This window comes from Calliphora vicina, chromosome 1, assembly GCF_958450345.1.
Source record: "Calliphora vicina chromosome 1, idCalVici1.1, whole genome shotgun sequence".
NCBI lineage: Eukaryota > Metazoa > Arthropoda > Insecta > Diptera > Calliphoridae > Calliphora > Calliphora vicina.
In genome coordinates this window covers 112438535-112452833 of record NC_088780.1, presented here as the reverse complement: position 1 = coordinate 112452833, position 14299 = coordinate 112438535, and the positions used below count along the sequence as shown (strand labels likewise).

At 30.8% G+C, this 14299-nt stretch overlaps 4 protein-coding genes and 1 pseudogene across 4 annotated transcripts; 2 read left to right on the top strand and 3 right to left on the bottom strand.

Annotated features, from left to right (window-relative positions):
• Positions 1-783: 783 nt before the first annotated feature.
• Positions 784-2244, bottom strand: LOC135955678 (tRNA:m(4)X modification enzyme TRM13 homolog). The gene has a single exon (XM_065506040.1). It carries the CDS (start codon positions 2227-2229, stop codon positions 892-894), a length of 1338 nt encoding a protein of 445 aa, XP_065362112.1. The 5' UTR covers positions 2230-2244; the 3' UTR covers positions 784-891.
• A 1316-nt stretch (positions 2245-3560) lies between these two features.
• Positions 3561-4350, top strand: SmD2 (small ribonucleoprotein particle protein SmD2). Its single transcript, XM_065515526.1, has 2 exons — positions 3561-3702; positions 3817-4350. Coding segments are annotated over exons 1-2 (360 nt in total). The 5' UTR covers positions 3561-3700; the 3' UTR covers positions 4175-4350.
• Positions 4276-5271, bottom strand: LOC135963604 (protein D3-like). The gene is made up of 2 exons (XM_065515525.1): positions 5057-5271; positions 4276-4849 (listed from the first exon to the last, which is right to left on the bottom strand). The coding sequence occupies exons 1-2, from the start codon at positions 5207-5209 to the stop codon at positions 4367-4369; spliced, it is 636 nt and encodes a 211-aa protein (XP_065371597.1). The 5' UTR covers positions 5210-5271; the 3' UTR covers positions 4276-4366.
• A 1387-nt stretch (positions 5272-6658) lies between these two features.
• Positions 6659-7280, top strand: LOC135952186 (protein D2-like; annotated as a pseudogene).
• A 3578-nt stretch (positions 7281-10858) lies between these two features.
• LOC135952177 (protein D3-like) lies at positions 10859-11542 on the bottom strand. The gene is made up of 2 exons (XM_065502017.1): positions 11398-11542; positions 10859-11341 (listed from the first exon to the last, which is right to left on the bottom strand). Exons 1-2 carry the CDS (start codon positions 11533-11535, stop codon positions 10859-10861), a joined length of 621 nt encoding a protein of 206 aa, XP_065358089.1. The 5' UTR covers positions 11536-11542.
• Positions 11543-14299: the final 2757 nt, after the last annotated feature.

Genomic DNA, 14299 nt, shown 5'->3' with positions numbered 1-14299 from the left:
TAAAGTGGCTCAGTTTTTTTTTTAAAGAATATCATAATTTCTAAATTTTGTATTGAATATCTGATTTTCTACTTAATACCTATAGGAAAGTTATTTGAAAGAAGTTTCTTGTATATCCACATACATAGATTTGTGACTTTACATATTGCCAGAGAAAATAATCAAATGGCGTCAATATATGTATATGTCGGCAGCAAACATTGTTTCATACAATATTAACAATTAATTTTACATATACATATGTATATGTAATTAGTTTTCTGGAATTTTGATAAGGTAGTCGCATAATCAGAGAAATACTCTTGTAATATGAAAAAAGAATTCTCAATAAAGTTAACTAACTATAATACTGTATACTTTATTTAAAACTGTAGCATACTTTATGGCAATAATAAATCAAATACTAAATCCAACAGTATTCACACATTTTGTCCAAAAATTATTGACATGTATAATATATGTACATGTCCCTAAAATTTACTATAAATTTGTATAAAAGATTTTTGCATTACAAACGTTTCGTTAATCAAAATTACAGTCAGAAATTTTGATATTCTTTCCGGTAAAAGCCATATTTATTAAATTTTAAGGACTCATTTTATAAAACGAATCATTCTGAAGTATTATTAGGCTCCAAAACTAAATATCATATGAAATGAAAACTCTTAACTAAATATTGTGAACATGGGTTGATAATTGATAATAGCTCATATATAAGACTCTCTTTCGGAAACAATACAGGAACAAAAAATTCCAAAAAAAAATTTTTTTTACACAGCAAAATTTTCAAAATAATTTAAAAATCTTAAATTTTATTTACAATTCTCTTTAAAAAAAATGTTCTTAACAAAAAGAAACAAGCTTAGAAAATGCAAAAAAGTTTCCATACTTTCACGACTTTACTTTTCTTCTCGCCAGTAATACTACATTTTCCAATGTAACCTCTCTGGTCACATAATAATGCAAATCAGCCTCATAATCATGTTGTCTTAAATAACCCAAACGAGCATAGTCCAATAGTCGTTTACACATAAAACCTATAGTTTCACGCTCGGCCAAGGATACACGTTGATTTGCATTGATTTCCGCAATCTCTTGTGGTGTAAGTTCCTGATTCTCTAAGGCCTTACGTCTTTCTCGGCTCATGCCTGTACCACAAATGGCCCAACTAACCATTTTAGTAATAATAACAAATTCACGCTGAGAAATTTGATGTTCCTTAAAGAATTCCTTGCCCACAAATGAGCGCCAGTCACAGCGATGATGGCAGCACAAGGCAATCATTATAAAGTCCGTAAATTTCTCTTTGGCCTGGGTAATACATCGCAATGTTAAATCTGTAGCTCCTCCGCATAAATGTTTGGAGACAGCCACACAATGTTGGTAATTTTTTAGAGTGTTTAATTTGTCTATACAAAAATCGGCTATATCCGCTCTTATACGTTGCACTAAGGAGCGGTCTTCTATTTTATTGTCTTTTTTGTGGCGCAAAGACATGCGATCAACCAAGACCACTTGAGAATTTTGCTTGGATTCCAATAATTTAGCCAAATAAAAAGCTAGTTGGCCTTTACCGGCTCCATACTCAACAAAACTGGTGGAGTTTTCTATTTTCTGTTCTTTTTCCAGAATACCCAATAAAGCGGCTGCTTGCACTAAATGTTTGAGCGATTCTTTGCCATACTCCTCCTTGGCCAACTCTTCATCCATGCATTTATGATGACATTCTAATTTCGCTATCTTATTTTCAACATATTTCTGGTATAATTTCTTAACTTTGTCAATAACTCCAAAAAATTCCTCATCTTCCAATTCGTTGAGTTTAATATTTTTTAAATCTTCTTGTATTCGCTCCTCGTTATCACTGCCGGCATTAATGTTCTTTTGTATATACTGAGGCTGGTCATTTGTGTGACGAGCATTACAAATTTTCAAATGTTTTCTTAAATTCTTTTTATAAATTGTATGCTTGCCATCCAAAGGACAAGGAATACGATCACTAAACACAGCAGATTCCTCATTCGCATCAGCTGTTACAGCGGGTTCATGTTCGCCACAATACTCTTTACCCTTGGCCACGGACATCTTGCAAAAGCGTTTTTTGCGCTTGACAAAGTGGGCACATGTTTTAATTGCCGGCGATGCAGTTGCCTCTTCTTGTTGAGGGGCTATCGCTGATGATTTCGTTGTCATTTTAGATTTTTTCGCTGGTTGCTCTTCGTCAGACATTAGGGGGTTTACTTAATCTTATTATTGCACTTATATTATTATATTTTATTTAAATTTTAATTAAATTTATGTAGAATCAGCAATAACTACAAAACAAAACAACTGTGACGTGAATAAATTGGTGACAGGGTTGTTATAAGTTCAGCTGATTTTTGATGTTGCCAATAGTTTGGAACTCTAAGCGATTTCTTTAAGATTTAAGAAAATCATAAATCGTAAAATCATAATAAGTTGACTGGGATACCCTGCCTTTTTGTATTTTTTTATAATTTAAAATTATTTACAGAATAGCGGTAATTAAGATTATATCGATAACGGTCCTTTTGCAGTAACGGTAATTGCAGCTATTTCGGTAACGGTAACATACGTTAGCAATTTATTTATTCAACTTTTACAAACATGGAATAACTTATTACAAGTTTGAGTCGGCAAGAAAATATAAAATCACTGTTTATTGTTGGTGTTTTGTTTAAGCTTTGATATTTTTACAAATAAAGCTTGAGTATCTGTAATTCTCATTCACTCTATAGTTTTATTTGCATAATATCTTTGATTTCTTAAATGCGCATTGGAACTAGTTTATCTCCCAACAATAAATTTCAGTGAATTTTTCAATAATTTGGATTTCAGCACATGGAAACTAAATCTCCAAACAAAAAGTGTTTTTGACAAAGCAATAAAATAAAAATAGTTCAAAAATTCTTATTAGTTTAGAACTCTTTTGTTTGAAACACAACAATAATGTATTAGGACATAATGAAAATATGACCGTTTGAATCCCCCAAATAAATTAATATGTGAAACAAGCACATGTAGTATGTATGAATGTAGCTAGATGGTCTTTAAGTTTTATAAGGACTCAAAATATATATACATAAGTTGTATTTTCAACAACCATTATCCGATATGTCATGGTGGATAAAAAACTTAAAAGTAGTATTTTCTTTATATAAATTATAGTCAAAGTGCGAAATATGTATGTAAGTTAAGTTAAGTTTATTTGAGACTTTTAAATATTCATACATATTATATGTATAATGGATCTGAATATAAGAAAACTTAAAATTATAATGTGTTGTTTTAATACAATATATTGTTTCACAGCAACAAACTTGTCCGGTTAAGAAAAAAAAAATATGTATGTACTTATGCAAACATCACCTAAAAAATAAATTTTTTTATAAAAACATGTGAAATAAGCTTGAAAAAAATTGTTGTGTTATATATTTTGTTTTCGTATACATACTCTACAATGTGATACTCAAATAACAATATGGCAACCACCTATTATCAACAACATTGAGAACTGTCAAAGCGGCGAATAAGCGTACAAAAGAAAGACTGCAAAAATCACAAACATCTACGAGAAAAGAACAAGTTTTTTTAAACGTTTACAACAAAATCTAACAAAATATTGTAATATTTCTAGTGAATTTTAATAAAAATAAACTTATTAAATTAAATCCACAATATGTAAGTCGTTCAACATGGAATATTCAACAGTTCCATAATAATTCATAAAAAATTTACCAAACTAACCTAACTTTTTTGTTTTCGCGCAAACATTTATTGTTTGTTGTTTTCTAGGGCTCTCGTGAAACCCAAATCTGAATTGACTCCCGAAGAGTTGGCTCGCCAAGAAGAGGAAGAGTTCAACACGGGACCTTTATCAGTGCTCACCCAGTCAGTAAAAAACAATACTCAGGTCTTAATTAACTGCCGCAACAATAAAAAACTGTTGGGCAGAGTAAAAGCCTTCGATCGCCATTGTAATATGGTATTGGAGAATGTCAAAGAAATGTGGACGGAAATACCACGTACGGGAAAGGGCAAAAAGAAGGTGAAACCTGTGAACAAAGATCGTTTCATATCAAAAATGTTCCTACGGGGAGATTCAGTTATACTGGTATTAAGAAATCCCTTGGCCACAGCTGCCGGAAAGTAAAAAGTGAAGTGTAAGAGAACAGTTTAATTTTTAAGTAATTAATTCGAAAGGAAAACTCATGGTGGAACGTACTAGCAATGTTGTACCATGGGAAAACTGAATTTTTATATTAGTTTTTTCCATTTACTTTGTGTAAAAATATGAATAAATTTTTATTTTAAAAAATTTTAATAAAATACAGAGGTTATTACTTTAATTGTCCTCAGATAATTGGGCATGCAAGATGGGTACATAATCATCGTACTGAGCCTGATAGAAATTACCAGCCAGGGGAGCACCCAAATTGTATTTTTCAGCAAATTTAGCTGCCTTAAAGTTGGGTCTATTACGGCGTGAATTATTGGCCACCAGAGGCTCATCAATGTTAATTTTGCCTGCTTGCTTATACAACAAAAAAATATAGCGATGAAGACCAGTGTCTTTGGGTGGTCCTGAACCCACGTAGGCCGCTACTACCTCGCCTTGATCAATTTTATTGCCTGGTATATTGGCCACCAACCAGTGACGGAATTCTCTAACTTTGGGATTAGCACGACTGGGAGCATCAGGGTCGGTCATTATAAGGGTGTAGTATTTATCAGATTGAGCCAGCCATTCTACTTTGGGTTGTAGCTTTACCTGTGTTGGTGTCAATTCATTGCCTTTGTCAACTTCCAAACCGTTGTCATATGACACCTGAAAATACATACATATAAAATCATTATAACTAATTATTTTCAATTAAAAATTAATTTTCTATTGATAGACAAATTGCATGATGTCAGCTAGCTACAAAATGCATTGTTGATTGCAAAAAGTTAATTAAAAATATAATAAATGTATTTAAGGGTTTTTATTTTTAAAATAATTTATGCAAAGTTTAGTTCGATTTTTAACTTTTACCTTTAAAAATTCCTTGGGAGCTTCTTGTATTACATCGGGTATTATTTCATTGTCCTTAAAAACTTTTTCCACTTCATTTTCGGCCGCTACTTTTTGGCCCAACTGGAAATAGGCCAAGAAACAGATAAATACTACAACCAACTGTTTAGCCATCTGGTTTGTTAATAAAATGTTCCTTTTGTTATTTCTGTATTGTTCAACAATGGTGCTTCTTTCATAAAACAGCAATAGCAAATAAAATAAAACTTTAATTCAAAACCAGTTTATATTTATTTCAAAGTTAAATTCGAAGAGAATTTTTAAGAGAATTTTTATTAAAGTAAGAAAACAAATAAGAAAGTTACCACCTAAATTTGAAGTTGCCATACGAAGATATTTCTTACTTAGTAAAGACAACAACCAGCCAATTATTTTAATTTACGCCATAGCCACATGGCGACCTCCTGCTCTACGATTTAGTCATAAATCATATTTCAATCGGACCAGTAGTTTAGAAGATTTATTAACTCTTTTTTTTACGATCGACCCCACTGCGATGTCTGGTTATAAGTTAACTCAATGTTATACTGTCTGATAAAATTTTGTATGAAAACTGTTAGTATAACTTTAGGTTAAGTTCCCTAAAAGGCTCATCCTAATTCAAAATATGTAAATGTATGTAACATTTCAAATGTATTTTAACTGTTATAAAATATTTTAGCAACAAATTTAAATTTGTCATAGAACTTTCCAGGATGCACATTTTTCATCATTCTGTACAAGGTTATTTTCTTTAAACACATCGAGAACTTCCTTAACAGCCATATCGTGTTCTTCTTTCGTTCTGCCAAATATAACATCATCTATGAAATTAAGACATCTGCTGCAGGATGCTAAAAGTCCTTCTAATGTTCGTTGAAAAATTTCTGGTGCCGAATTTACACCAAACATCAATCGCTTATACCTAAACAAACCTTTATGAGTAATAAAAGTGGTTATTTCCCGACTGCTCTCACGTAGTTCCAGTTGATGATATGCACTCTTTAAGTCTAATTTTGAAAAGTAATTGGCACCTCTTAACTTCGTCATGAATGACTCAAATGTTGGTAATGGATAGTTTTCCCGCAAAATAGCTTTGTTCGCACGCCGCATGTCTATGCATAACCTCATTTCACCATTACTCTTAAAAACAATCACAACCGGAGAAATCCAAGGACTAGGTCCATAAACAGGTTCAATTATGTCCAAACTAATTGCTTCATCCAGTTTGGTTGCCACTTTTTCTTCGAGAGCAACTGGTATACGTCGAAGTGGTTGTTGTACTGGTTTTATTGAAGTATCAATAGATAATTTAACTTCAATATTTTTCATTTTAGGGAACGGTTTCACTTTTTCAATATGAAACCAAGCCGCAATACTTTAAGTTCCGTAGATGTTTCACGACCTAATAATGACTGAGTTCCATTTTTGATTACGTAAAACGTAGCTACTATTTCCGAATCATGGAACTTTCCTTCAAAAATATTAACATTTTCTTGAATATCGTTTATGTTATTCTTTAGAACATGAATTTCTTAACGGTTTTTAACAAATTTCTTACAAAAAATAAAAACGTTACAAATAATGAGTGATGCAAACAAAATTATCCACATTTTCAAAACCCATCAAGTGTCGAATGTTTTAGCTAAACCACCAGCGGAATATTTAAAGGTAAAACTACACATCAACTAATTTAAATCATATTAAAATAAATCATATTGTAATAAGGTAACTTATTCAAATGGAATTACTGTCGACAAAGGCAATAAGTTGACACCCACCCAAGTTAAAGCACCTCATTGAATGGAACGCTGCAAGCGATCAATTTTACACACTCACATTTACCGATCCTAATGCACCCAGCCGCAAAAATCCACAATTTCGTGAATATCAGCATTGGATTGTTGTCAACATACCGGCCAACGATATAAGTAAAGGTGCAGTTTTAACGGCTTATGTAGGCTCTGGACCACCTAAAGGTACGGGTTTACCTCGTTATGTGTTTTTACTGTTTAAACAGCCGGGTAAAATACTATTTAAAGAAGTTGATGTACCTCAGAACAGTGCTTCAAATCGTGGATAATTTAATGTAATGAAATTTGCTAAGACACATAAATTGGGTGAGCCAGTAGCAGGGAATTTCTATCAGGCTGAGTGGGATGATTATGTTCCCACTGTTCATCGTCAGTTATCGGGAAAGGTTTAAAAATTAATAAATAATTAATAAATATTTGTTTTCGTTCAATTTTGGATTTTCAATAAGAATTGTTTAATAAAACTTAATTTGGAAATTTAATTAGTTTTACCCCCAGTAACACGAAGTCTGATTATGTTTTAACTAATAGTTATACTGACAGTTTTCATTAGGGTTTTTAATTTCCCGACCTTTTTTGATTCCCGGGAATCGGTAAATTTTTTTTAACATTCCCGGGTACCCGGCTATTCCCGAAATATATAATGATACTGTAAATTAGGAATATTATAGCCAAATTTCATATAGAAACATACTGTTATTATCATTATATATCGCAGCTTCGTATAAGTTAATTAAATTTAAGCTTAATTCATTAAAATTCGAATCCGTAATTAAATAATGTCAGCCTTTCATTCTATAAATCCATTCCCAACATCAAAATTTAACATTTCAAACTTTGAATGATTAAATTTTTGTTAATTCAAATCTACTACAAATTGAGTTTACATTTTTTCTTCATTCAGGTTTGTTAAGTGATGGAAAATGGAATTAATAATTAATCCTTTGTTATACCATGACCGTTAAGTGTACTTCCACAATTTTATTTTGCGACCCCATAAAGAATATAAATATGTATATACTCTGACGTCTTATAGATAGCGAAGTAAGCGATGTCCGTATGTCTATTTAAATTATTGTATCATTCGAAAAACCCCAAATAAAAACTGTAAAAAAAACTTTTCACATTTTTTGGTGAAAAAATAGCTTTGTAACTTGTTTTCTTTGTAGTTTCTTCAGTTTTTAATTCCATTTTTTGAAATGAATACCCTCAATATAGATATTTTTATATTTTAATTACATACTAACAACTACCTATTTAAACTAAAAAAAATGTACTTCATTAAATATTCAAATTGCAAAAAATATCCAATTGCAACAAAGTTATTAAAAAAAATTAGGATACTACCTAAAATAAGATAAAAACGATTTATTAATTACTTACTCAAAGCGTATACGTTATTTTGTTTAAGAAAATCATATACTTGATGATACTTTAGTTTCAATTTTGGTTATAACTTGGTTATTTTTGATAGTAAAAGTTTAAAATTTTGTACACAATATTCAGCCTTATCATGTAAGTCGTAAGCGTTTTACGACAACGACAGTTTCGTACTAGATTAATGAAACAGGTTGAATAATTTCTTTAATCTAGTACGAAACTGTCGTTGTCACAAAACGACTACGCCTTACATGATAAGGCTGATTATGATTTGATTTCATAACAAAAAAATATAAAATATATTTTCAATTTCATTTATATTATTATGTTGTTCAAAATTTTTTGAAAATTTCCTTGGATTTTTTTTATTAGTTTATGTTTTTCAGCTTCAAAATGACGATATTAATGTGGTAGAATCTCGGTTTATTGTAAATAAATTCATTGAAATGTATTGTTGGGGGGGGGGGGGGGGGACATAAGCTAGTCTCGATTTGACTTGAATTTCTGAAATATCATTAAGAAATTTTTTGTATACTGAACTCAGAACTAATTTCCAGAATTAGTTATGATGTAGCTATCAGGGGCCGAACAGATAATTAAAAAAACGAATTTAGAACCTCATTTACTTCATATTCTATGTTCTCTTTATGACGACCACTGATGTAATGTACACGATAAAGAATTCATTTCAGTTACACATTTAATAACAACAAAAAATATTAAAACTCACTTTATTATTATTAACTTAATAGCCACCACTAACTATTAAGTTAATAATAATATTGCAACTGTTTGTGGTTTTGCAAGCGTAATTAATTGGTATTGGTGGTTTTTAAATTATTAGTTAAATCTTTTATTTATTTAATTTTTGCAATTTAGAGATAGTTTTTGGGATAAAGATTGTTTAAAACTAGCTTAAACTAAAATGTTTGTTTTTCACTTATAGTTTATAATTTAGGTTTAACTGAACATCATAGCCCAGTTAAACCTAAGTTAGAGCTGCCAAAACATAAAGAACTGATTAAATAAAATATGTTAGAAATTCAGCACACCCGTTTTCAAAGAAATTGTATTTGGTTGATTTAATTTACTTTAGTTTTACATTTTCTGTTTACAAAGTTGAAATTTACAAAAATAATCATGACGCGATTGCTTTTTATACCCTTCACCTTCGTGAGAAGGTCATTCCGTTTGTAATTTCTACATTTTTCATTTCCGATCCTATAAAGTATATATATTCTGGATCGTTATAGATAGCGGAGTCGATTAAGACATGTCCGTCTGTCTGTTGAAATAAACTTTCCGAAGCCCCCAAATAACTTACATACTCGATTCATACATCAATATCTCTTGAATTCTTCCGGCTCGGTTGCTATTTAAAATCGGTCAATATGGATATCTAATGATAGATATTTCAAAGACCTTTGCAATGACGTATATAAAACCATAGTAAGCAGGACCTACAATGGGTCAAAATCGGAAAAAATATTTTTTAACCCGAATTTTTTTCGCTAAATATTGAAAAAAAATTTAAAAACCCAAAAAAAAAAAAATTTTAAATTTAAAAAAAAAATTTTAAATAACAACTCGAAAACTATTTTTTTTTTAAATTAAAAAACTTTGGAAAAAAAATAAATTTTGTTTACCTAAAATTATTTAAAATTTTTATTTTGAAGTATAATTTGGTGAAGGGTATATACGATTCTGCACAGTCGAATATAGCTCTATTACTTGTTTTTAAATAAAATTTTAAGTATTGGCATACTTACATATGTATGTATATGAAAAATTGAGGAATTCATATCTGATTTGACAGAAAAGTATTGCAATGATAACAATTGACAGTCCATAATCCATTAGTGAAAAAGTTTTTCACTAATTTTCAGAAAAACTAATACAAAAAATTTTTTTTTCTCGCTAATAAATCAAAAAAGAGAATGTCAATTTTTTTTTTAAATTTAAAAAAAAACATTTTTTTAAATTTTTGTTTCCCTAAAAATATTTAACATTTTTTTTAAAGTATAATTTGGCGAAGGTATATAAGATTCGTAAAAGCTGAATATATGTATCTCTGCTACTTGTTGGGCTTTTATTCCGATACAGAATAATTTTGTATATTTTATATTTTTAATAATTTTTACTTCAGATGTAAAAGTGTAAAAATGTCCTAGAAATAGTAATTAAAAAATATACCTTCAGGATTTATTAAAAGCGAAAACCATATTTTTAATTTTTGTTTAAAAATAAATTAAAATTGTAAACTTTGGTATTGAGATATGCATTAAATTTTTGTGTTTTAATGTTAAAATACCGAAACTATTTTTAATTGGAATTTTTTTCCAAAAATTTATTTATTAAATATGAAGACGCAAAACTTCAAATGTGCAATCTCTTAACGTTATTCGATTTTTCCCAAATGAACAAAATATTCGATATTTTTCTTGTAAAAATACCAAATCATCCCTAAAGTTAATTGCTCATAGCTTTAAAAATAAAATAAATTTATGTTCATTTTTATTATTTTTATTAAGTATCTATACACAATGTGCATTAAAAATAAAAATATGTATGTATAAGTAAGATTTAAATTCTACAGATTCAAACCCAATCTAGCCAATAGAACATTCGAAAACTCATCGTATTGTGCTTCATAAAAATTTCCTGCCACTGGAACACCCAAGCCATATTTTGCGGAAAAGTTTTTTGTGGAGAAATTAGGTCTTCCCTCAATACTATTGGCAGCAGAATATTTTTCATCAAAAGTCAGCTTATCTGGCTGTTTGAACAGTAAATAAACATAACGATGAAATCCCGAACCATTACTGGGGCCCGAACCTTGATAACCATTTAGTAAATCTCCTTTGCTAACATTATCTTCTGGTATATTGACAATTAACCAATGGCGCCATTCCTTTAGCGAAGTATCCTCACGCGATGGAGCATCCACTTCCGTCATGAGAAGTGTATAAAATATGCCTTTTTCCGCTGACCATTCTACTATGGGGGGATTTTGCACTTGGGTGGGGGTTAATTCTTTACCCATTTCAGCCATAACACCGCTATCGAAGGAAACCTGACAATTTTTAATTTAAAAGAACAAAAAGTTAATTATAAGTAAATCATTTCCACCTTTAATAGTTCCTGGGGTCCCTCATCTAAAAGATCTGGTATGACTTCATGCCTTTTCATAGCCTTGGTTATTTCAGAATCCTCAGCAAATACTGTTACTGCAATGAATAATATTTGTAGTAAGATTAGGAACTTCATGATTTTAAACTTGTTGTTTAGATTTTTAAATGTTGAATGCTGATCTTAACGTTTTAAATTCTTGATTTAAATATGTTTGAACATGTTTTTAAAAGCTTAAGTTAGATAAAGCTTATGGCTTTTAGAAATTGAAAAGCTTTCCAATTGATGAGATAAATTGTAATAGACTCATGTTTGTTTTTTGATCGTTAATTATTGTTAATATAAAATTTTTAGTTTATAAAATGAAAAGTTTTGTGTTTTGTAAAGTGTAATGTAAAGTTGGGTGAAGAGGAATTAAAGCTAACTTTTCATTTAAAGTTGTTCCTCACAGTGACCTAACAAATAATCCATGATACCTTTAGCCCTACAGTAGGACAATGACAATGAATATATTTTTTCAGGTATTTACTTTTTACTAAAGTGTTAAATTAAAATCAATCAACAGTCTATAGCACATTTTTTTTAAATTTATGCTTGAAAATCACTTTTAATGGCGTATTCCGCACAAATAGTTATGACGACAATCTGCCAGACGTAAGATTCTGATACTCATTGAGCCAACTTTGAACGGTTTAACTTTTGTGTTCTTCCTCCTAAGTATGGTATGGTGGAATTTGAGACTGAGATGACATAGCACATTCCGCACTGCTGAAGTACGATTAATCTACCGGATCTAGGCGGCATGAAAGCAGGCGACCTTGGGTGATTTTTATGATTTTTTTGGAATAAGAAAATTATTCGAATATGTATGCTTAATACGAAAATGTTTTCTTTTGAATCGAATTGCACAATAACTCCCTGAGAATTCTGTGAAAATGATTCTTTTATTATGGTACAGAACTATGTGTTACATCTCGCTGCACACAAACACTCATGCAGAATCGATATGATTCCGTTTAGATGTGTATCCAATTAGATCACACAATCTGGTCCTGCCAGCATTAACAGGGGATGTGTAAGACCTTCACCTATATCCGCGGTCCAGGAATCTGTGACAACAACTATTGAAGGGAAATCCGATTCTGCTTGCTATTGAAGGAAAATCCTTGTCTGTTGAAAGCACGTTAGGGCCCAAACGAAAGGAGCTAGCTGAACTTTTTGTTTGGTATTGATTTCACCTAGCCCCCATACAAATTGATAATATGCCAATCCTGATAAAATTATGCATAAATTAGTTCCAAGTACTCTGAAATTATAACATTTGTCCCTAGTCCCCATGCAATGTACCGCTCTGAAAATCACTTGAACATTCAAAATTGTCTTATAATAACACTGTCCAACAAATTGAGACTTTTTGATTGGAACAGAGTAGCGACCCTATAATTTTGAAAGCGCATATTGAGTAGACTGGTCTGAATTTTTTTTACAGTGGATCAAAGTTTTCTTTTTTTGATCGAAGGGAGCAGTATGCTAACTGCAAAAAATGTTGTAAGTTAATGTCTAAGAGAATTCTTATTGTCAGAGTTATATTGTGAAATTTTATGGGGATCATTTTTGTGGAAGATCTTAACCCTCTAGATCCTCTCCTTAGGGGTCAATTTGCCCCTCTTTTCGAGAAAATCAAAAAAATTCACTTCAAAAAGGACATTTAAGGATTAAAATACTCGACAAACATTTTTGCCGGAAAATTTCAGTAGGGGTCACCAAAGATACCAAAGATGTAGATAAAGTTCTTTACTCTTAATTAGCAAAATTACAGGCCACATGTAAAAATGGCTCTATGATATATAAATGTGGTATAACGAGTGAGCCCAAAAAACTTATACCGTTCAATATAACAATTCTCAAAACTACGTAAATTTATTAAAATATTGTACAAATGCTGTAAACATTAAAATATTGGCACTTTACTCGGTATTCCGTTACTTTTTTGGATGAGGTGGTCCACTTAAAATCAGACATGTGCTGGTTCTTTATTTTTTTTATAAGAGCCCAATATCATTCCGCAGGCCATAGTTCTGGACAGTTGGATCTGCCTCCAGTGGTACAAAGATGAAATTATTGTTTGAATACCAATCAAGGGACTTCATTCCATAGTGACATGTGCCAAATCGGGCCAGAAATATGAAGGAACTATGTGCTGTTTTAAGAAAGGTTATTGTAGACACTCATGTTGTGGCTTCTTTTGTGTCTGACAGTACATAAGTTTCATCAGCAATCACACAACAGGTGTAATTTTTATAAAATTTTACCTAATTTTTGTTGCTCTTTTTTTGCTTCTAAGTTCTTTACCGCATTGCGATCTGGAACTTTCTGAACTTTATACGACTTTAACCCAGTATTAGCTTTGGCTCTGCGCACAAAAGAATCATAGCTTTTAACTTTACGATCTGCTTTTCTGACAGAAGTGTTCGGTGTTCTTCGAAAGAGTTGTTAGACATATTTTGCCCCACCAATATCCGTTAGACCTTTTTTTGTTCCTGGTCCAAGTTTTTTTTTTTCAATGTTTAAGTCTTCCTTATACTGTTTAATGACTTTGGAAATAGTGTGACGATGAACCTTCAAATCTTTTGCTATTTTGTTAAAAGTCCATATTGGATTTTTTTGAAAAGTTTTAATTATTTTTTACATACTTTTTTTCGTTGACCATTTTGACCGAAATAACAGTTGTAAATGAATGATTTAGAAGAGAGATGATAAAAAACATAATTTGTTGGATAAGTTTTAGCTGGAATAGTGTCTGTAAGTTTTTTTTGGACTCACTTTTTATATACAATATTTGGCATTGAAAATAGTGATAAAAATAAATGTTTTTATAGAAAACGCTCGGTAGCTATATAGG